At 39.2% G+C, this 25,277-nt stretch overlaps 1 protein-coding gene across 1 annotated transcript; it reads left to right on the top strand.

The window, feature by feature from the left end:
- Positions 1-261: 261 nt before the first annotated feature.
- Positions 262-25,032, top strand: frem3 (Fras1 related extracellular matrix 3). Its single transcript, XM_043249504.1, has 24 exons — positions 262-5,443; positions 5,575-5,664; positions 12,043-12,189; positions 12,571-12,801; positions 12,908-13,033; positions 13,187-13,438; positions 15,194-15,343; positions 15,467-15,676; positions 15,824-16,021; positions 16,111-16,275; positions 16,387-16,569; positions 16,756-16,886; positions 17,719-17,877; positions 18,308-18,611; positions 18,749-18,880; positions 18,984-19,315; positions 20,206-20,398; positions 20,535-20,639; positions 21,557-21,684; positions 21,773-21,907; positions 22,038-22,164; positions 22,277-22,464; positions 22,884-23,030; positions 23,116-25,032. The coding sequence occupies exons 1-24, from the start codon at positions 415-417 to the stop codon at positions 23,632-23,634; spliced, it is 9,381 nt and encodes a 3,126-aa protein (XP_043105439.1). The 5' UTR covers positions 262-414; the 3' UTR covers positions 23,635-25,032.
- Positions 25,033-25,277: the final 245 nt, after the last annotated feature.

Genomic DNA, 25,277 nt, shown 5'->3' with positions numbered 1-25,277 from the left:
GTGAGCTTTGGTTCCTTTATTAATAATTAGTTTTTTTTCTAAATGGTTTCCTTTATGGTCTTAATTTGAACTTTTTGCCTTCAGTGGGTAAGAAAGGAGAAACAGAGAGAAAGGGCTAGAGTGAATCCAACACTTTGGGGGGCTGTCCAATGTCCTGCCTTAAATTAGCCATGGGAGAGGCTGGACTGAGGGTGGAGCTTTGTGCTGTCACTATCTCCCTTGTTAAGTATTACCTGCAGTGCTTCAGTAGGTTAGCTGCACTTGTGCTGTGTGTAAGGACAGTGAGAGGGGGAAGCGTAGCAGTGAGATCAAAACCAAACCTTGAGAAATCAGGGGGAATCATCCTAAATCTTGCTTGGACACTGCAGTGTATCTATTTTTGCAAGTTCATGCAGTGCAACTAGCTATAAAAATATGGCTGGTTGTCTGCAAAGAGGAAGGCTAAGTGCAGCAGGAGCAACTTTGAAGTGCCTGTTTATACTGATTTCATTAGGATGTTGTCTCTCTAAAGTGGATGCAGAACCTTTTGACGCGACTTTCCGCCATAGGCACCGACCTGGACCTACTGCTGAAACAATTTTGGTAGCCAACAATGGGATTAGAGTTCCCTTTGGACGCTCTGTCTATCTGGACCCTATCAATGACCTTGTGACTGAAGTGCATGCAGGAGACCGCTGTCACATCACAGTGCTGGACAATGACCCACTGGCCCAGAGACCTGGAATGCTTACACCCAAGAAATTCCCCTGCGCTTTTGGAGAAGAAGAGGTCAAATATACTCACTTCGGTTCCCGGAGTCCAAGCAAAGACCACATAAAGCTGCAGTTGAGGTATGACTCCCACACAGACACAGTGGTGGTTCCTTTCATTCTTGAAGTAGAAGTGGTCTTTCAGCAACTAGAGGTTGTCACTCGTAACATGCCTCTGGTCGTGGACAAGCTCAATGGGCTGAGCAACCCAATTGACAAGAAAACTTTGGAGTTTGCATTTGAAGATGGTGTCACTATATGTAAGGTAACCACACTGGTTGGTGCAGGAAAACTTCCCAGGTATGGTAGTCTTACTGATAACTCTGTTAACGGTCAGATGATTAATTGTGATGATTTTGTCAAGAAAGGAATTCAGTATCAGCACACTGCAACCACCAACTCTCCTAACAGAGACTATATTCCAATGCTAGTGGAAGTACAAGACAATGATGGCAATACTATTCAGCAGGAACATTTCCAAATAATGGTTAGGATCAAAGAGGGCACTGAAAATACACCACCAAAGCCTAGCTTTATATCTATGATGATGATGGAGATTGACCAATTTGTGATGACAGCCATTACCTCAGATATGCTGGCAGCTGAGGATATTGAAACATATTCTGACGAATTAATCTTTAACATAACATCTCCCCTGGGCTATCAGCAGGGCTATATTATCAGCACAGATGATCAAAACCAGCCAATCACTTCTTTCCATCAGAGAGATGTTAAAGACCTAAAAATTGCTTACAAGCCTCCCTCTGAGGATTCAGATGTAGAAAGAATTTTCCAGATTGAATTTGAAATCGTTGATACAGACGGTGCAGTTTCTGATCCTTTTGCGTTCATGATTGTTGTAAAGCCAATGAACACTTTAGCTCCAGTAGTAACCAAAAATACAGGACAGCTTCTTTTTGAGGGCCAATCAAGAGCACTATCCAGCTTACAAAATTTAGAGATCAGCGACGAGGACAATCTTGACGATGTGAAGATTACAGTTGTTGATGGCTTAAAACATGGAGAGCTGACAGTGTTAGGGTCTCAAAGAAAATTTTTCACACCAGCTGATCTAGATGCTGGCATTGTTGTGTACCAGCATGATGGAAGTGACACCTACAGTGACAATATTATATTCAGAATGACTGATGGCAGTAATGAAGTTGAGTTTTTATTCCCTATCACAATTGCCCCCACTGATGATGAACCCCCCATTATAAATGCAAACACTGGTATTGTGCTTTTCAAGAATGAAGTGATGCAAATCTCCCCTTTTATCCTGAGTGCCACTGACATTGACTCAGAGGACTCAACAATTAAATTCATACTAGAAGCGCCATACTCAGACATCGGTGAGCTACTCCTTAAGCAGGTGGAACCTCCTCCGGATCCATCTGCGTGGAAGTTTAGTGCAACAGATGAGATGTTTGAACAGGTGGTGACAGAATGGTTTCAGCAGGATATTCTAGATGGGAAATTATTCTATCGTCACAAAGGACCTCATAGTACCACAACTGTGATTGACCAGTTTGTCTTTAGAGTTCAAGATGACAATGACCCACCAAATCAATCAGGAGAGCACACATTCACCATTAAAATACATCCAGTGGATGACATTCCTCCAGAACTTTACCCTGGCACCACATTACACATGGAAGTCAAAGAATACGAGCTGACATTTTTCAAGAAAAAATTTCTACGTTACACAGATCTGGACTGTGATGACAGGGATCTTAAGTACACCATCATCAAACCTCCTACTGACACAGACGAAAACAACCCTGTTCCTCTTGGTGCCATTGTGCTGACTGATAGCCCTGACATCACAATCAGTGAGTTTACACAAGCTCAGGTCAACCACCACAAAGTGGCATACAAACCCCCAGATCAAGAGCTTGGTATTACTCCCAAAGTGGTCCAGTTTACATTTAGCGTGGAGGACACTGCTAGTAATTCAGTGGATGGACTGTTTACAATCTTTTTACAGCCTGTTGACAACAAACCTCCTGTAATTACTAACACTGGTTTCACTGTTCTGGAACGAAATACTTATATAATAACCAAAAATGAACTGAATGCCTCTGACCAGGACACTGAGGATGAGAACATTAAATTTATAGTGACCCAGATTCCCAGGTTCGGGCAGCTACAATATTTAGGAATTGACATGTCTAATGGCCAGACATTTGTGTTGGAGGACATTGAAAACAGTCGACTGGCCTACATTCACAGTGGTGAAGAATCTCTTCATGATGTCATTAAGCTGGACATTAGCGATGGCTTTCATGAAGTCCCAATTGTTGTTAAGATCAGCATCAAGCCAGTTGATGATGAAACTCCAAAAATTATGTTACCAGCTGGTTTGTTAGGTGCGTCAATTGATGTGCTTGAGAATGGCGCAACAGAAATCACTAGTAATGTTATCCAGGGTCGTGACGAAGACACAGATGACCTTATGCTAACTTTCATAGTCGAGGAGCCTCCTAGGCTAGGAGAAATAATGGTGAATGGAGCTCCAGCTGAGCGTTTCACCCAGCAAGACATAATCAACGGTGTGGTCGTCTATGTTCACACTAGTGGTGAAATTGGTCCCATTAAAGAGCATGATTCCTTCAATCTTACTATATCTGACATGTCAGATGAATGGGTTGTTGGTGGCAATAAAGTCCAAGGGGTCCGTGTCCACGTCACCATTCTCCCTGTAGACAGCATTCCACCCATAGTAAATGTTGGCAACCAGTTTGTAGTAGTTGAGGGTGAGAAAAATGTTATCACATTAGAGCACATTCAAGCTGAGGACATTGACACTGATAATGATGATATTTTGTGTACTATTATTGTTCAGTCCACATCTGGCTATGTAGAAAACATCTCCCCAGCTCCAGGCTCTGAAAAATCCAGAGCAGGCACTGCCATAACCGCATTTACCATTAGAGATGTTGGTCTAGGTCACATCTATTATGTCCAAAGCATTCACAAGGGGGTGGAGCCAGTTGAGGACAGATTCACTTTCCGCTGCTCTGATGGCATTAACTTTTCAGAAAGGCACTTTTTCCCTATTGTCATCATCCCAGCCAATGACGAAAAGCCAGAGATTTTTATTCGTGAGTTTGTTGTCATGGAAGGGATGAGCTTGGTTATCGACACTCCTATTTTAAATGCTGCTGATGCAGACATCCCAAATGATGAATTATTTTTTGAAATACTCAAAAACCCAAAACATGGAAATATAGTTCAGCAGTTGAGCACTGGAACACTTCCAGTGGTGAAATTTACCTTAGAGCAGATCAAGGAGGCTTCTAATATTGTTTATGAGCATGATGACTCTGAAACCAAGGAAGACAGTTTTGAAATTCGACTCACTGATGGGAAGCATGCTGTTGAGGAAAAGGTCATTATAATGGTCATTCCTGTAGATGATGAAACTCCAAGAATGGCTATCAATGATGGCCTGGAAGTAGAAATTGGAGAAACCAAAGTAATAAGTAACAGAGTCCTGAAGGCCACAGATCTGGATTCTGAAGACAAAGAACTTACTTACATTGTCCGCTATGGACCTGGCCAAGGCTATCTTCAGAGAATTACCAAACATGGACTTGTCATTGGCAACATTAGTATCGGAATGAATTTTACACAAGATGAACTTGACAAACAGTTGATTCAGTATGTTCACACAGGCCAGGAGGGTGTTCGTGACCTGCTGAAGTTTGATGTAACAGATGGAATCAATCCCCTCATTGATCGCTACTTCTACATTAATATTGGAAGCATGGACATGGTCTTCCCTGATGTTATCAACAAGGGTGTGACCCTCAAAGAGGGAGGTAAGGTCACCTTGACCACAGACCTCCTCAGCACAACTGACATTAACAGTCCAGATGAATATCTAAGTTTCAGCATCACCCGTGCTCCCAGCAGGGGCCATCTTGAAAGTACCGATCTCCCAGGGGTGCCTATCTCCACCTTCACTCAGCTGCAGCTAGCTGGCAACAAGATCTACTATATCCATACATCTGATGATGAAATAAAGATGGACAGCTTTGAGTTTGAGGTGACCGATGGCTACAACCCTGTCTTCCGCACATTCCGTGTATCCATCACAGATGTCGACAACAAGAAACCAGTCTTGACGATCAACAGGTTGGTATTGGGAGAGGGAGAAACTAAGCTGATCACACCATTTGAATTGACAGTGGAGGACCGTGACACACCAGACAACCTGCTGAGATTTGTAGTGACTCAAGTGCCAGTTCACGGTCAGCTTCTGTTCAATGGAACGCAAGTCATTTCCTCATTTACCAAGCAGGACCTAAATGAAAACCTTATAACTTACAGGCATGATAGCACGGAGACAAATGAAGACAGCTTTTCTTTCACAGTTACTGATGGGACTCACACTGAATTTTATGTTTTCCCTGATACTGTATACGAAACACGCAAGCCTCAGGTGATGTCCATTTACATTACCACTGTGGACAATGGAGTGCCTCAAATCGTTGTAAACAAAGCAGCACCCACTCTTAGGGTTCTTCATACTGGGCACCTTGGATTTTTGATTACCAGCAAAACACTAAAGGCTGAGGACAGAGACAGCCCAAACAAAGTTCTTAAGTATGTTGTAACTGAGACCCCTCTTCATGGCTTTATCATGAATTCTGCTTTGGGCAATGACAGCATCAAGTCCTTTTCACAGGGTAAGCTATTCTAAATTACCTTTTTGTTTCTAAAATATATTATGCAAAACTTGTCACTGCTATTTAAATAATCTCATTTTGTAATCTCAAACTTCTCATGCTCATTCTCATACATCTTTTCTTATTATTAGCTGATATTGATGACATGAAGATTTGCTATGTGCTTCTTGATGGGTCCAATGCCACAAGTGATATATTCTACTTCACAGTGGAAGACAATGGTAAGAATGTCTCTTCCTTGCCCCTCTTATTAACTGGAAGTGTCTTGTGTCACTAAAGCTGCTGTAGGAATGTCAAAGCTTTCAGTTGTTTTTCAGTTGTCTTTAAATCAATTTTGCTGAAGGGGATTTTTCTATGTTGGTTTATAATTAACACAAGCATTTCTTTGTCAGAGTCAGTATTAACTAATTTGTGATGCTTCGGTGGTGCTTAATTTTATGTGGTCAAAATGCCATGAGTTTAACTGTCAGGCTTTAAAATCAGTGTATGTCACCTCTTTGTGACACACAAAAACACACATTCAGACATAAAAAAGAAAACAATGATTAATCAAATAATCATTTTTCAACTTGGATGAGCCTGGACAAGTTGGTAGAGCTTTGGTAGTGAGGAAATAATAGCATTTCTTTAATATAGTGTGAGGATCTTAACTGAATGTCTAAGCTTTTCCCCAGTAACCTTAAGCAAGTAATTTTTTTAAACATAATTTAATTTTTATTTACATCCAGTGTTAATGATAAGCACAAACAAGGTTGTGTATCTTTATGAAATCCTTAAATAGAAACTTAAAAAGTTACTAGTTTAACTGATGGTACTTTAACTGCTTAGGAACTGGAGCATGCACTAGGGCTGGCACTGCATCTCTTTGGCAATATTTCAGCTGGAGGCAGTCACTGCTATAAGAGCCAAGAAAGATACACATTTTCAGAGACTTAGCCAAGATGATAGAAACAATACCATTCAGACATGAACCCAAAAGAATTTGGTACTTACAAACAGAATTAATTTCGAGTACATTTTACAAACTTGATATTGAATTTTACTATAATGTCTATAAAATGTTGTCTGTAGCTAATGGATAGGAATGGAACAGTTTCACATCCTAGCTAGAGGCATATGTACATATACATTTGTCAAAGTAACTCTCAGTTTTGTCAAGACTGACTTTGCAACCTTTAACCTCCAGAGTACTTAAAGCTATATATAAATTAGTAATTGTAAAGATTACCTATTTTCCCTTCATAACTATTTGTAATGGTTTCTGATTGAGAAATCAGCAAAAACATGTTTGCACTCAAAATAAGAAAGTAAACTGAACTGTACATAGGATAGCAGAACCTGATTTTCGAAGTGTTCCTGGATCAACATCTTTGTTGATCAGATTTGAAGAACCAGTTTATAGTTTTTGTGATGTTTAGGCTTACAATCAGTGTTTGGTGCTTTTACATCAGTGTCATTCATCTATCATTTCCTCAGATTTTAGCGATTACTCAAGGGTAAGGTTAGGTTTGGGTGTAAAAATATGGTCAAAATGTAATTTTTGGATTAAAATGTTTTACACACAGAATTTAGCAATATCAGGACGTGCACACAGGATAAGCCAATACACACAACCATGTACTGATCATAGTTTCTAATGCCAGAAGGAGTGAAGATGTGGTGTGAAATTGCTGTTATGGATACCAGCAGAATGCTAGCCGTAATATGAGAGTTAATGTGCAGTGTGAGCCAGAAGGTAATATTTCAGTTGCTGTTCTTTCTATAAAGTAAACAGTTGCTGTTGGACAACATACCTACAGAACACAAGTCTTTAGACTTTATTTATTTTAACTTTATGGTATATTTCCACCCAATTTTCAGTAGGGTTTGTATAATGAGTTACTGGCAAGTTACCAACCATATAATTCATGTATCTACCCATAAACAAACAAACTCAATAGTTTAATTTACATTTGCTGTCAGTGTTCTCATAAAACATACTTCTATAAAGTACAAGCTTAGGTTTCATATCAGAAATTATGCTGTTTGTACATCCTCATATCCAAAGCAATGTTACATGATCGTTTGTTAGATGGTAAAATACATTTCCCAGCTACACTGACCCATGTGTAGAAGTCATTGCAGAGAGGGATTTGTGTGTCAAGGAGCAAAGATCTGCTAAGAGATCTTCTTTCATAGATCTCTCTATGCCTGGCTGAAACTAAAAGCCATTGCAAGATATGCCAAAAACCCTGGGGCTTCCCCTTGCCTAGTTCATCTTTTGAGCTGTAGAAGATAGAGAAGATCAAACTGCTAGGTTGGGTTTGGATTTTCTTCCAGCAATTACTCAGGATATTTAAACATGGGTATTGGGGAGAAAGGCTCAGTTGTGAAACCTAGTGAGGCATCATAGGTGCTCTACTGTCCAAATTCTAAAGAGGCATTACATCTCTCTCAAGTTTTGTGGTTTCTTTTTCATAGACGTCTGCACCTAATCTGTGCGTCAGACATGTAAACACCAAAATGATTTACTGCTCTTTGGTGCCAGTGGCAGGCACAACCACAGCCACATCTCCATTGCCCTGTTTCCTCCTTGCAATTCTCATATTTGCTAGAGGATATGGTATACTGTATGTTTCTGGGGTTATTCTTATCTCTCACAGATGGCAGAGTTTTTCCTGTGATCTGAGCCTTGAGGTCACCCTATGGTGCCTTTCGCTCCTAAGAGTACTTTCTCTTGATCTCTCTTCCGCTGCCTGCCACAGACAACTTAGGCGACTGGTGTCAAAAGGGATGTGGCTGGTCTGCCACGCCATAATTCATCACCCTGCAGTTTGGGGATCAGGTGCCTAGCTTTCGCAGATGTCCCGTGGACAAGTACAGTACCTGCCAGTGTCCAGTTGTCAAATATTCCCTCTGTGGAATGTCTGGAATTACATGAGGCGCCTAACATAGACTTCCAAGCTTGGTGCTTGTGAGATGCCATTATTAGATGCAGAGGAAATGGCCAAAGCTTCTCGGGTCAGAAAGATGTGACCCATATTTGAATATGCCTTCATGTCACCTCGTGAAATCAGGTGGGGTCTAATCTGAAGCATGGTCATAGATTTTCATGTTTGGGATACTTAACAAGTCCCTAGTTCTATAAGTATACTATTATACGGATGTACTAGGCCAATTTAGTCTTGTAATATGCCTTTGGCAGTGAATGTTGATAGGTTGATTTCCTCCCATGCCTGAGGCACTGACCTGTGGCACTGAGGTGAAGATCTATCAGAGCTATCAAACTGCATACTAGCACAGAGTCATTAGACTCATTACATGTAACACATTGATCTTTCTACAAGCAAAACCCATTTTGATCCACAAAATTTAAGATATTTTTTATTAAATATGAGAGCTTTCTGACCCTACATAGACAGTAAAACAACTACTATGTTCAAGGCCGAGAAAGGTAGTAAGGACATTGTTAATGATGTCCATGTGACATCAGTGGTACTTAATTTTATAAAGCTATGAGCTACTTTTTGTGTGTTGTGGTACTATCAATCAAAATAATATGCATGCTAATGAGCATCTAGTTAATTATGAAAACTGGTCCATAAACTAAAGTGATAGCATCAGGTTTTTTTCAGAAGCTATTAGTGTTATCTTTAATTATTGTGAATTCAGGTCTTCTTAACTTTTTGTTGTTATTGTTGTTCTGCAATATTAAAAAGCTGTTGGTGACTTGAATAAGTGTGACTGTGACCATTAGTTAGCCTTGCATTCTTTCTATATATTATTGCAGTCATAAATACCTCCAGAGCTTCAGACATCCCTCTGTGACGCCTGGGCTCATTAAATGAGTTAGCACCATTCAGTGATGCTGATACTCACTGGGCTTTACTGCTGCTCCAGCTTATATCAGAAACCCTTAAATGAAATACTTTGTAACACCACAAAACTGCTATTGCTCTGCTCCAATTCTCATGACATATACTGAACTAAAAACAACATTCTAAAGCACTCATGAGAAAACGTTCTGTTTTCAAGGGAGACACTTTTGTGTTGCTTGTTCAATGTAGACACAAATCCCCCTAGAGTGTAGAAAGAAGCAGAAAGAACCATGACAGTGTGTTTGGGCCACCCAGTCAGTGCCTGCTGTCTGCCTCAGTTGTTGCTCCCATGCACAGATAAAAGCTGACAAAAGGGGTGAAGAAGGGAGGGGATAAATGCAGGGAGTGAGGATACAGCTGTCAGTTCCCACTCTTGGAATCTGAAAACCACTAAGAAATGGTGTGAGAAAGAGAAGAAAAAGTGCAAAGTCAGAAAACTGTGGTGGGCTCCACAGTCACTGTTAAACAGCAACTGCCTTCCAAACACAGCAATAAAACTGTTTAGGAAATTGTCCCAGGTGACTGTCAACTCCGATGGCTGAATTCACTCTAGAAATAACCGTACCGTATATTAGTGGATCAAAACATCAGTTGCAAATGAATCTGTTTAGACTGCACGGTTATAATGATCTGTTCCAAAACCCAGTAAATTACAGAGGCAGTGACTAATAAAATGTAATGTTGCTAAGAAAGTGTAATTTTTTTGATAAAAGTTTGGAAAATCAAAAGAAGATTTTACCAAGTAACTTTTAGGACTGTGAACATCATTTCCAAATATATACTTAAATGTCTAACGTCTTAAAAGAGACAATGATTAATAACAGAATAATGTAAAACATTTTTTGTTAAGACTTTAGAATAGGGAAGATGTATGAACTATTAATGGTAACTTCATATTATGCACCCACAAACTGGTCTTTAAAAATTTAAAGCTATATCAAATTTATTTGGGAAAAAACCCAAAATTAAAACACTTTAATTGCTATTATATTCCTAAGAGTCAATTATATTCCTAATTTATACTCATTCTTTACATTGAGCCTTGTGATTGTCTTATTATTTTACGCCTTTAATTGTTTTTTTGTTCATATTTTTACATAGAATAATTACGACAAATTATTTATAAGCATGGAATTTATAGAATAGAGGGACATTGTCTCCACTGCAAGTGGAACTATTTTCCATAATCTTGCAGACAAAGTGCCCTTATCCAGGGCCAGAGAAATGTCATAAGGCCTCCGCGTCTCACAGGTGACTGCTGTATTCTGAACTGAAAGAGAGCCTTCAGTCTGCATGTTGTCCGTTTGATAATCCTCTGATATAGCCTCACTAAGCTCAATATCAGTTCATACTCAAACTGGGCAGTATGCCTGAGAAAATTGTCTCCTGAAGAAAGAGACACTTGGCTGAGCTACGATACGGTTCCCTTTCCATTAAGCCTTTGAAACGTGCTTTATTTTCATCACATTGTGCCTTTGCGGGATGTTTAATAATCAGCTTGTTTTTAATACTTGTTAATGCACTCAGTCATGCAGTCGGTGCATCTGTAATGTGCCACTTCATTCACACTCCGGCAAAAGCTTAACAAGAGATAAAACATCTTCTGTAATTTGAATGACGCTCCCCCACATCTTCTATGTCAATCAGTTTCAATGTGTTTAACGACTCTTGAGCAATCTAGGACAAAGATAAAAATGATAAATGAGTTGTATATTTTTAGGCAGAGCTGTCAGACACTTGAGCTTGTTCAAGGCCAATGCTGTCATGTCAAACTGAGCCATTTCCTAAACTGAGAGAAGGGTGGTAAAGAAGAAGGCCAACGTAGGATATGATGATGCTGTTTTATTGACTACTATAAATCAATCTTACAACATCTATCTCATTACGAATGTTTTTTTGACACATTTTGCGACATGAACTGCAATATTTCTTCGGCTCACGTCAAGAGAGCAGCTCCCATGTATGTAGAAAATACAAAATAGCAAGCACAAAAATTGCAATAAAGCCGCCGTTTTTATTTATTTTACATTTACTTTGTCATCTATAGGGCTTACAGAATTACTAAAAACCAAATGAATGGCAAAAAAAATCTGAATAACGTGAGCCAAGATATAGTGTCCAAGAATGTAGCATACCTTTTGTCTTTAAAGATAATCAGAGTCATGGGGTAGCTTGGATTACGGCAAAATGGGATTGAGAATACTTTCAAAGTCATTACAGCTCTTTATCCTACTTCAGTCACTCAAGATTCAGGATCCTCACTGCTTGAATCATTCAGTCCATGGAGAGAGTCTAATCCGATTATACTTTAATCTGATTACTCAAAATGATAATTAGTTACTGAGGTGTGTTTTGATGGAAAAGTGCTGAACTACAGAACAATATCTATTTAGTTTACCTTGGGTCTGGAGGTGGCACATTTCTAAGTGTAGCACATATGCAAGCCTTGGAGACAAAAAAATCAGTCTCCTTTATGATCCATTTTCATCTCTTTCAACTCTCCATCTTTTGTGTTAATCTGCACCAACCACAATTTTCCACAGCTGCCCTCTTTACAGTATCATGGTATGGGCTTTCGGCTTGAACATGACACCTCGTCAGACTCATTCTTCTTGAACTTCATTCAGCTACCAACAAAAGTAGAAATCTTTAGCAAACAGCATGTTCTCAAGGTGCTCAAATACATACATTGTCTTTATTCGTTTGTCATTAAATGAAGTCTGCTTTTTTCTGTTTGAAAAGGGGGTAACAGACTGAAACCACAACCGTTCCGTCTAAACTGGGCCTGGATATCTCTAGAAAGGGAATACTACATTGTGGATGAGGATGCAAAGTTTCTGGAAGTCACCCTCAAACGCAGAGGATACTTGGGAGAGACATCATTTGTCAGTAAGTATATCAAAGTGATGGTGTTACATCATAAAATGACAGTACTTGTGTGCAGGTTTAACAAAAAACAGTTCATTAAATATCGGAATCCTAATAAAAACTAAAGTAAACCACCCTCATTGTCATGCATGTATATATTTAGAGATAGTAAACAATATTTATTTGCAGCTGTTACAAGTTAGTCCCTCTGTGTTTGGTATTTTCACAGCCCTTTAACTATGACTTACAATGTCTTAAATTGTACCACAGCCTTTTACTGTGCCTTAAAGTATATAGTTATGAAGTAGTCAGCCAATATCATGAACTGTTTATTCAGTTAACTAAATTTAACATAAACTAAACTAGTTTATGTTTATGCTAATTGTGTTTTCTGTTTTAAAGGCATTGCCACCAAAGATGGTACAGCAAAACAGAACAAAGACTTCCGAGGCAAAGCTCAAAAACAGGTCCAGTTTAACCCTGGCCAGACTTCAGCCACCTGGAGGGTGAAGATATTCACAGACCAAGAGTTTGAAACTTCAGAGATGTTTGAAATCCAGCTTTCAGAGCCAGTGATGGCTGTTCTTGAATACCCCGATACAGCCACTGTGGAAATTGTAGATCCTGGTGATGGTAATAAAGCCATTTTTAATGATTTCCCACTTAATATATATAAAACACGTATCTCACGTCTCAATGGAAAATTCACTTCTAAGCACCGGAATTTTTCTCTTTCTAGAGTCCACAGTGTTCTTTCCTCAATCAGAATATCATATAGAGGAGGATATAGGAGAACTATTAGTTCCAGTCAGAAGGTCAGGAGATGTCAGCCAAGAACTAATGGTTATTTGCTACACACAACAAGGTGAGATCTACAAAATTATCACACAACCTATTGATAGGATTATTAAAATATTACTTATTACAACTTACACGACTTTACATGACCTTACTTCATCTGTGCTTCTGGTGTATATTCTGTAGTCTGTTCATATGACAAAGAAATCCTTCTCTACAGGCAGTGCAACCGGAACCACCCCCAGCACAGTGCTCTCCTATTCAGACTACATCACAAGACCTGAGGACCACACCAGTGTCCTGCGTTTTGATAAGGATGAGCGGGAGAAGTCATGTCGCATCATAATCATTGATGACTCTCTCTTTGAGGAAGAGGAAAGCTTCAACGTCTCCCTCAGTATGCCGATGGGTGGTCAAGTGGGGGCCAAGTTCCCCAGCGCCAAAGTGGTCATTTTAGCCGATAGTGATGATGGTGAGTTGGCTATTAAATAAATAATTTTATTCAATGATTTGTGGGAACCATTTTTTTCTTAATTCTTTGATTAACAGAAAATTCATTACTTAAAATAGATTTTTTTTGTAACAATATATTTATTCACACTAGTGTATTTGAGACTGAGCCTATATATAAGAGTGAAAGCCAAACTATATTCTGTGAATTTTATTCTATTTACACAAAATACAAAATAATTGAAACTGTTAAAAGTAGTGCTGGGCAATGATTAATCGCATCCAAAATCATAATGTTCGTGTACATAATATATGTGTGTGTAGTTTGTATATTTATTATGTGTAAATCCACACACATGCATGCATATATTTGAGAGAAATATTACATATATTCATGTATGATATAAACTATAGAATAGTAAATATATCTCAATATATACTGTGTGTGTGATTGCAATTAATTGTTGGCCAGCACTAGTTAAAAACAACTTACTCATTCTCAAACACAACACCATCTCCTCCATGTTCTGTGGTTATATTGACATCTCACCTGTGTCTTTATAGTTCTTCTTTTATTACCCACGCTTTGAAAGCATTGGTAGCCACAGAACAATCCATCTTTACTTTGTGGTCATACCACTGTTGTCCTTGGCAGCATGGTAACACGATAACCCAAAACATGTTGAAGGAGCACAACTGAGGCCCCTATGACCTTTGTAACGACCCATAAACCTCAGAAAGGGACCTGCTTTGTGAACTTTGTGAACAGGATTTAGGATTTATATGCATGACTTAAAGGAAACGCAGCCCAAACAAGTCATCTTTGAATTCAGTATGTTCAAAGATTAATTCAGGAAATCAGCATTGAAAGCATAGCCTTTTTAAGTTTTAATTGTGAATAAATCCTCAGAGTGTTTCTTCACTTATAAAAATAGTCACATAGTTGCAAACAGCACCATCAACAACGTTCCCATCCTCCACAATTTGGGAATTTACCCCAAAAGATATTTATGTGTAAATAATGTATGTACAAGCCTAGACTAAAGAAGTGAAGATTAATGTGCATATTGTAGTAGTTCAGCGTCTTGGTGGGTCTGGAAAGGCCCGGTAGTATATTTTTGTCTATTTGCAGGGGGGATGGGGACTTTGTTGGATAGACTTGTGGTCTGGATGCCAGCCAGAGTTGGAATCTTTTTGTTTTGTCTCTGACTTGTTGTCTATGGAGGTGTCACTACTCTCTTTTTCTTTGTACGACCCCTCAAACTTACGGCCTCTTCCCCCACCCCAGAAAGCCCTCTCCCCTCTGCATTCATTCATCATGAGCTGGTGCTGATATCGCTCCAGGAGCATCTCAGACCTCCCAAACACACACACACAAACATAAACACTCACCCAAGTGCATCTTGACTGGAGTAGACTCAACGATCTAGTTTCATCACTCAGAAAGAACGTTGAAAATGATGGTAGGTTTCCTGTGCTGTCATAGGGGTGATGGCAGATCCAGATCTTTGTCTGAAGTACTAATGGGTCTAAAACATCTCTGTGAAAGATGAAACACAACTTAACAATTTTGAGAACAATGGCTTTAAAAGTAATTTTAGCTGCCCTCATCATGGCTTCTGTTTTGCCAAAAGTTTAAGAATCCATTTGGAATCCACGTTGAAAATCTTGGATTCCAAAACTTATTTAAACTTGGAAAATAACATGAGTTTAAAATTTCAAAAATGCTTATGAAATAAAACCAGTGGAATTTAACAGATCTTTCCTCTTGGTACAGAGCCATCATTCTATTTTGGAGAGACCGAATACACAGTGGATGAGAGTGATGGTTATGTGGAGGTGAAAGTGTGGAGAACTGGAACTGACCTTTCAAAGACAGCCACCGTCACAGTCCGTTCCAGAAAGAGTGACCCTGTTTCAGCAGAAGGTAAAGTGTGCCAGTCAAAAACATCAGCTGCTGATATATGATATATGACCTTATAGAATAAAAAAGTCATGCATATGAATTTGGAAAAAAATGTTCTCACCCACTCTTTTCTCCTCCTCCCAGCTGGTCTAGATTATGTTGGAATCAGCCGTAACTTGGACTTTGCTCCAGGTGTGACCATGCAAACGTTTCGTGTGACTGTTCTTGACGATCTTGGCCAGCCAGAGCTGGAGGGACCAGAGACGTTTGAGTTGGTTTTGCGCATGCCCATGAACGCAGTCCTAGGAGAACCCAGCAAAACTGTCATCACCATCAATGACACTGTCACTGACTGTGAGTAAACAACCATTTTGCTTTTGTTTGTTTCAGAAGACATCAAACTGCAGATAAAATGTGTATTAGTGCTCATCAAAAAATCTATATACAGTAACGCGAGTTAAATGATACTGATTGATTAATCAATGCTGGATTTTGCTGCAGTGCCCAAAGTCCAGTTTAAAGAGGTGGAGTACAAGCTAGATGAGGCTGACGGAGAGGTGAAGGCAATGGTGTACCGCAGTGGCGACATCAGTCAGAGGTCCACGGTCCGCTGTTACACTCGCCAGGGATCTGCCCAGGTCATGATGGATTATAATGAACGACCCAATACTGAAGGGTCTATAATCGTGTTCCTACCAGGTCTGTTTCTTTTTTCAACCTGTTCCTCATCCCGCCTTTCAACTATCTGCATTCTCATTTGCTCTTCTTTTGTATTTGCACATTTACAGGGGAGATTGAGAAGCCCTGTGTAGTGACTTTAGTGGATGACACGATTCATGAAGAGGATGAGGAGTTCCGCTTGGTTTTGGGCACACCTAAGAGCAAATCACCATATGGAGCTGCTATAGGAGAACAAAAAGAAGCTCTGGTCACCATCACTGACCATAAAGACAGTAAGTTTTCTTTTTATCCTTATTTTTGAAAAATATCTGCATAAAAGGTCTTGGTGAGCTTTTCTCACACAAAACAAAACTCTCTCAAACAAAACTACTTTTCCACTGCAGAGTCCATCATCAGGTTTGCTGAGATAAAATACAGTGTTAGAGAGCCACAGCTTCCTGGAGAAATTGCTGTAGTGAAGATTCCTGTCCTGCGTCAGGGCGACACCTCCAAGGTGTCTTTGGTGAGAATTCACACCAAGGATGGCTCTGCGACTTCAGGAGAGGACTACAATCCCCTTTCTCAAGGTCAGCAGAAGACCCAAGAAGGCTACAAAATATGAAATACCATAAAATGTCATAGTATTATCTGAAATTATTTTACCATGGTCAGCAAAACATGCAACAAAAGGAGGGAAGAATTTACACAGTTGTAGATAAGCAGAACGATTATCTATTTCATTTCTGTCTATCTTTGTTCACATGTCCTTGCAGATGTGGAGTTTAAAGAGGGTGAGACAGAGCATGTGGTGGAGATCCAGGTTCTCTATGATGGACAAAGAGAGATTCGAGAGGCTTTCACAGTTCACATGAAGCCTGACGAGTATATGGTGGCTGAGACACAGGTCAGAGACCATCATCTCTAAAAATACCCCCAGAGACGCCACATCGCACACTCGGACAGACACACGCTAACGTGACTCTCTTGCTAAAATAGCCATGTGGCAGCTGCCTCTGTCAGCAGGGGCCAATCGCTGTCTCCAGTCTCTTTCAGAGGAGCCTGTATGATGTAAATGGGCCTCAATAGACACAGTGACCTATAAATGGAGTAATCCACTAAACATGTTCAAAATCCTTTACAGTCAAAGCCCATTTTTTTTTTTTGCGATCTTGTTGACAGTGAGAGTCTGAAAGATGGCGGGAAATGAAATTGAGAAGAGTTCCTGAACTTGCGTCATCTGCACATAAACGTCTCTGACTGAACATATAAAATGTGTTCGGGAACTTTACAACGTATAGCACTATTTTAGATTTTGGGAAGTTTGTAAAAATGTTCCAAAGTAGCACTCTTGACAAAAAAGTTTTTAAAGTGCTGTGAATTTTAAAGAATTATCTTGTTAGGATACTTGCTGTCTATGGGAGGGTCAGCGAGCTCTTGTAATGCATCAGACAGAATTTTAATATTGGGTGAACTACTGTTTAAATTTAACCCAAAATTTTAACCCAAAAATTAATTAAACATCTTATGAATTTAAGACATTCAAGTAAACCTTTTAATATGTTAAACACTTTTTTAAAGAACACCATATGTTATTAACATTTGTTAAGAAGAAACTTTTTCCAAGCTTTTTTTTTTTTTTTTTACAACTGTAGGATTGACATACTCTGATTAATTGTTTGAATTATTCTGAGATTGGTAGCCTAAATAGTTGTCTTTTCCTGTCTTAATTTTTGTAGATGAACAAGGCTATTGTGTACATAGAAGAGATGAATAGTGTGGCTGATGTCACATTCCCAGCAGTGCCTCAGGTGGTTTCCTTGCTGCTGTATGATGATACTATTAGGGCCAAGGACAATCCCCACCCTTCAACCGGCTTTCCTGTTGTGTGCATTACGGTGAGTAACACTATAGATGTCCGTTAATTCCAATGAATCACTGTCCTTTTCAGATTTTTTTATTAATTATTTTTTGTACATTTACCACATAAAAAAGAAAATACTGGAATGCACAAAAAATATGATATAAAGAGATAAAGATAACGATATAGTTCTAAAAATCATTCTCAAAAGTAAAGAGTCCACATCACAACTCTAATGTTAAAGGCACAGAGAAACAATATTGTTGGAATCACTTCCACAGCAACAGTACAAACACTGACAGCCAATCTATCCTGTTCTCGAGTATTTAAAGTGACAGACACATGTGCGCTTAAGACTAACAGACCGTATCGTTTGCTTGTGTGGATGCTAATATATCTTTATAGTTAACGTCCTTTGTGTGAACAGGGCTTAATTCTGATATTTTCTTCTGTCCATGTTCTATCAGGCCTGCAACCCCAAATACTTTGACTTTGACAAGACTGGCTCCATTTGCTCAGTGGAGAACATCAATGACACAATGACTCAGTACCGCTGGATGGTTAGTGCCCCTAGCGGACCGGATGGAGTCACCAGCCCCATGCGAGAAGTGGACACCAACACTTTCTTCACTAACACCAAGTCCATCACATTGGACTCCATCTACTTCCAGGCTGGCTCCCGTGTGCAGTGTGCTGCCCGAGCCTTCAATGCCAATGGAGACGCTGGGCTGGAGCTCACTTCACCTATTGTGGTCATCAGCCAAGAGGAGGGTGAGACTCTTGGTTCTCAAATCTTTAAGAATTACTCACTCAACATAGCACAGGTTTTTGATTGTTTTGTTTGTTGTACGGTCTTCTTGGGAATTCTATGAAGATTCAAAATTAATGAATTGTTCTGTCATCTTTAGGCCTGTGTCAGCCTCGTATACCTGGCACAGTTGGAGCTGAACCATTCTCAGCTAAAATCCGTTACACTGGCCCGGATGACCCTGACTACCCCAATTTGATCAAACTCACTGTTACTATGCCTCACATGGATGGTAAGTAACCACCTCCATCGCAAACAATGCACTGTTAATAGAGTAAACGTCAAAGAAAATATCTAAAAAGTCAATGATATTAATCTCCACTCTTTTTTCTCAGGTATGTTGCCCGTTATCTCCACACGTCCCCTTTCAAACTTTGAGCTAACCCTTAGTCCAGATGGCACACGAGTAGGTAACCACCGCTGCTCTAACCTCTTGGATTTCAACGAAATCCAAACAGCGCATGGTTTCATCACTGATGCCACAAAGAACCCAGAAATTATTGGTGAGACTTTACCATACCAGTACAGCGTGGCCATGCGTAGCACCAATTCCCTTCGATTCTACCGCAATCTTAACCTGGAGGCATGTCTGTGGGAGTTCAGTAGCTACTACGACATGTCAGAGCTGCTGAATGACTGTGGAGGATCCATTGGCACAGATGGACAGGTAAGAATTTTGAGAATCTGTGTCATTCAAAGTTATGTTCACTCAACATTTTAAGCCAAAATATTTTTTTAAGGTAAGATAAAAACAAACAAACAAAAAAATTAACAAAGTTTAAGGTCCCACTGTTCCTCTAGATGAATTCTCAATCTCATAGGGTGTAACGGCCGGGGAGCAAGAAGACACACAGACTTATATTTCCTTACTCCAAAGTTCATTCCAGAATGCAATGATTTATATAAGCATTTTCAGAGGGGAGTTTTACCCCTCTAGACAATGAAACAAAAGATGACATATGTTGTATCCATGCCAAAAGATATGTACTTATATAAGATAAAAGGAAATTATGAACATACAAGGAATACTTTTGGACACAGAAAAACACTTATTCACCCACGACTCAGAGTAGCGCACACACTAATGACCGATTGAACCCTTCTATCATGTAGAAGAATGTATAGATCATACATACTACAGAACACTAGGAGGAGATATAAAGAAAATCACGTCAAGGAGCAGGGAAAAAGATCAGACAGAAAGAGTCTAAGGGGGGAGAGTGTGTTTAAATCTAACAATTTATTTAATCAAAAATACAAAAAAAAAAAAAATAGTAATGTGAAATATTAAATACAGAATTGATCATTCTAATATACTTTAAAATGTAAAAGGTAAAAGTAGTTTTTTCAGTATCATTACTTCATTGTCAAACCAAAATCATTCTAATATACAGTTTGTTATAGAATAAAGAGATACATGCAAATGTTTATTATAAACATCTTCATATAGAGACTGAAAAATCCTAAGAGTATTTGATAGTGTACTTCCAACACCTACACAAAATCATTTAGGTTACACATTTATTCATGTGTTTTCCTCTATTCTTGTGTCTGTAGGTGCTGAATCTTGTTCAGTCCTATGTAACCCTGCGGGTGCCTCTGTTTGTGTCCTACGTCTTCCACTCTCCCGTTGCGGTTGGGGGTTGGCAACATTTCGACCTTCGGTCTGAGCTGCGACTCACCTTTGTGTATGACACTGCCATCTTATGGCAAGATGGTATTGGAAGCCCACCAGAGGCTGAGCTGCAAGGTAGTACTTTAACACTGAACTTTAACGTTAATCATGTAATCCCATATATATATATATGTAAACTGATCAATGTTTTAGCCTAAAACCTGCATTCATCATATAACCTTCCTGATGTTATTTGTGCTTTTATTTATAGGTGCCATGTACCCCACCAGCATGAGAATAAATGACGAAGGTCGTCTTGTTGTCAATTTCAAAACTGAGGCTCGATTCAGAGGACAGTTTGTCATGTCTCACCCAGGTAACCCAAAATACACAGACACAGGTGCAGATGAACATAGACACACATCATTTCTCACTGTGCTGTTAAACTGTCACATAGAGAAAAACTATGAGCTACAGTACAACGTGCCTTCTGACAGAAAACTTCCTGTCACTACCCTCCTGACGGAAACCTTTACTACCCTCTACTGGTGGCGACATTATATTTCACAAACTTAAAAAAAGAAAGGAAAACAAACGATTCAGAGACTTTGTGATTACGTGTTTCACAAGACATGTTTACTCATCAAAACGTTATGTTATAAATGAGTATGGGCAGCTCGTGACAAACAGGAACATTGCTAGCATTACAGTTCTGTTAACAATACATTTTATGCCCTGTTTGTAACAATATATTTTGTAAGGCAGTGAGTAAATGAACACCATGTACGTCTTTAAGAAATTATCTCTTTCTCGTTTTTCTCACCGCGCTTGTAAATGGAAACATGATTAACGTTAACTTTAGACAGGGTTTGTTTTGGCGCACTTTTGTCGCCATTTATTTCTAATGCGGCGCTTTGTTGGAAATACTGTCTCAAAAATTACCTTAATGCGATGCATTTAACCCCCATGTGTCCTCGCGTCTTTTAAAGTTGATAAATTCATCCTCATGCGGTCTCGCAGCATGGCCTCTGATTGGTCGATCAATACACTGACGTTAGACGTTTGTCTTTTTGTGAATAAAATGAATGACGTCCATAAGTTATTTAATTGATAAAAGTAAGCTACACACTTACTATATATATATATATATATATATATATATATATATATATATATATATATATATATATATATATATATATATATATATATATATATATAATTACTAATAAGTAATGTTAAGTCATGTTTAACTGGAATTTTTAAATGTCTGATATTTGTATTGGCTTTCAGGAAGTACTTTGTCCTCCATGATAATGTCAGCGGACCACTCTGGACTCACGTTCACTCTCTCCCTGATCAGAACTGAGCCCACTTACAACCAGCCCATGCAGCAATGGAGCTTTGTTTCTGACTTTGCTGTAAGTTTACGTCCAGTTGTCTACCTTTTGTTTCTTTTAGATCCCGTCTATAGATCGTATGAATATTAAACCGATCATATGTGTGTAGGTGAGGGACTATTCCGGAACCTATACTGTGAAGCTGATTCCATGCATTGCTTCACCTAACGGGGAGTTCAGCATACCCCCTGTGTGTCACCCAAGAGAGCCCCTCACCTTCGACATGGACATCCGCTTCCAACAGGTTGGTTTTTCTTTTTTCATTCTGAAATAGGTAATGATTATTGATTCAACTATACAGTAAGGTGAGAGCACGTTCATCTAATTCTACAAGTTACATAATTTGATGCTTATTATTTTGTGCTGTTTCTCAGGTGAGTGATCCTGTAGCAGCCGAGTTCAGTTTGAACACGCAGATGTTCCTGCTGTCAAAGAAGGAGCTGTGGCTGTCTGATGGCTCCATGGGCTTTGGAGAGGGCACGGACACTGCCTTCATGGAAGGTACTAGAATTCAAGAGCAGTATAATTATTTAAATATTAGTTTAGGTGAAAATAGTTGAGGAAATAGTCCTGTGCTTGAGTGAAACTTTTATTCCGATTGGTTCTCCTGTAGGTTCAAACATCTACGGTCGTGTGATGGTGGACCCAGTGCAGAACCTGGGCGACTCTTTCTCTTGCAGCATAGAGAAAGTGTTCCTTTGTACTGGCACAGACGGCTACGTGCCAAAGTACAACCCTACTAATAAAGAGTATGGATGCCTGGCTGACGCTCCATCCTTGCTTTATAGACTCAAGATCCTGGTATGTAATTTATTTTAACCGCATACCTTCTAGCTTTACTTTTTAAAAAAAAATGCTATGGTTTCAAAAAACGTTTACCAAGTATTTTTAAGGAGCACCACTTGCTTTACTAAACTTGCCTTGCAATAAAAAGGTTGGATTATATTTCATATATATTATGTATTTTGGTCACACCAACATAACGTTGGTTTGGCACATATTTTTAAGAATTTTGTTTATTTAGGCCTTTTTGTAGTAGCTGTTCTCAAGCAAAGTGATAAAAAATGCATTAGAACAATTTTGTCACCATATTATTTGATTTTAACACATAAATATAAACATGCTCACCATAGCTCATGTTATTGCATATACCTGCATGTTCATTAAATATCTGTCTTGTGTTTGATGAATGTATAAACTTGTTGGTCTTTGAATTTTAGGACAAAGCTCAGCCAGAAACTCAAGCCACCACCTTTGGAAATGTCCATTTCGATGCCAGCCTTGCTGTGGATACCCCTGGAGCCCTGTCTTTGATTCGACAACCTGGATCAGATGGTTTCACCCTGTCATCATCTCCCCTCTTCCAGGTCAGAGACTCGCCATGACTTATAACCATAGTAAAACCCGATCTGAATCAGAATCTCAAGCGTTCTTTTATGTTTGATCCATCAGGTGACTGCTGGCCGTGAATGGTTCATCCACACCATCTACACACTCCGTTCCAAAGAGAACGCCAGCCGTGGCAAAAGAAGCCTCGAGTACCATCACGCTATATCCTCCATTGCTGACTCTGGCGCTCAGTCCCGAAGTCGACGTGCAGTACCCGACGCAGAAGCTTTCGAGATCGGTGCTGATAATAATCGAGGAACCAACATTCAGCACATCGCCCTGGATCGCTCCAACAGGCTACGGGTGAGTGAGCCATGGGGTCGGGAAACCTACCTGGAGCACCCTCTGGTGGAGGGGAGCCTGGGCAAAGGGCCTGGTTCAGATTCCTCTCTTCCCGCTGGCATGTCAACATTGCTGGGGGTGGCTGGGCTCATCCTGCTGGTGTGCCTGGTTGTAGTTCTGGTGGTTCTCTTGATGCGACGCAAGAGGAAAGAGAAAAAGTACCCACCTTATTCCACTTCGTCCAGCACAGCGTACAACAGGGAGCCCGTGAGACACAATGTGGACAGCTCTGAGGTTTAAACCACCCCCTGTTCCCCGTTCATTAAGACATGCCAAAACTAACTCTCACTATGGTGCTCTTCTTCTCAAGAAGCAGCTGAAGCTGAGGAGAAGATCTAAAGCCTCAGTTTAAATGACAACATCCAAATACGTGGCCCTTTTGGAAGTTTTCCCAGCTTCAATGAAGACTTCTTGACTCCAAGAATCTTCATATTACTTTGTCAAACTAAAGGAAGTTGCTTGTTGCCTTTTTCTTAAGATTAAGTTTGAGCTTCATAGTACTTAGTTTTTAGCGTGCTTCCATTGGTAAGTCTGTGAACCTGCTCAGACAAACAGAGCAAATCTGCGCTTCAGCTTGTGTCAAACTTGAATTATCTATTGAATAAGCATTGATCCGTTATAGATGAATCTATGTATTTTTCCACAAGTTCAAAAAATTTCCATTGAATAAAAGGTAAATTTACTTTCGCACGAATGCATATGTTGGGCATCAAAAGCCTTGTTCAACTACCCAGGCAATTTAAATTTGTTCAAGATCATTGGACATTTGTTTTTAATTAGTCCATTTTATTTAATTCAAGCTTTTATTAAAATTGTCATTACAGTTCTTCTTCTGTGTGTGTGTTAGATTTAGGCAAATTGGCAGATGCAAGAACTGGCTTATTCGAACACTGTTGTAATAAATGTATCTATTTTTATATGTTCCATGACATGAAATGCTGTGTACAAGAGCACAGGTCAGTGTTCCCACATGACCGGTGTGTTGCTATGCAAAGGGAGCATGATGTTTAATATTATTAATTCAAGCTCGTAACTTCAAATGTACTTATTTTTATACCTTTTCAGGATGTTAAAATGTGGTTCTGAATTACTCAATAATTCTGTGTGTACACAGCTGCCTGTTACATATCTGGCGTTAAAGGAGAGACTGGTGTTGAAGGAAAAAAAAAAAGAAAACAAACAAACTTGAAAAATCATTAAAGATTTACAAAATTAAAGCAAATAATGCTAAATATGCAAATTATAATTTCAAAAGGTTTTTTTTTCTTTTTATGGATTCCCAACTGATATTTCTTTCAATTTATTGTTTCATGTTGGTCATTGTTCAATGTATTAGAGAATTGTGAGACACAAACGTAAGATTTTTTTTTTTCAACCAATATTTTATATCTCACCCTGTATTATAAAAATGACTAAATATTAAATAACTCCAGGACACAAGTTGTAAATCCAACAGATTTAAAGAAGTCAGTATCAGAGAATACACCATTAGCCTTGTTTGAAAACTTATTAACTGTGTATGTTTTTGAGAATTATTTAATGTAATTTTCTTTTTTGATGATGAAAAGAATTCTGTGAAGATACTTGTTTCATTATAAAGTGCCTGTTAAGATAAATGCCTACTTCTATACCCTGTGACGAGCTGAATTTCTATCATTTTTTCAGCTGTCATAAGATCAATCAAATGTGCATGATACCCTTGATACGTAACATGTTCCAAGTCAGTAAGTAAGCGGTTATCTATCAAGACCCCATTTATGATGTAAAGGTGGTGTGTGCAGAATTGACACCAAGCGGTCAAAGTAGGTAATGAAGTCCAAATTCAAAATACTAGAGACAGGTTTTTTTTTCGTCGGCCCCTCCTCCTCAGTTTTGACGAACAC

Source organism: Puntigrus tetrazona, chromosome 1 (assembly GCF_018831695.1).
Source record: "Puntigrus tetrazona isolate hp1 chromosome 1, ASM1883169v1, whole genome shotgun sequence".
In the NCBI taxonomy this organism is placed as follows: Eukaryota; Metazoa; Chordata; class Actinopteri; order Cypriniformes; family Cyprinidae; genus Puntigrus; species Puntigrus tetrazona.
The sequence above is the reverse complement of the archived record's forward strand: the minus strand, read 5'-3'. Positions and strand labels throughout refer to the sequence as shown.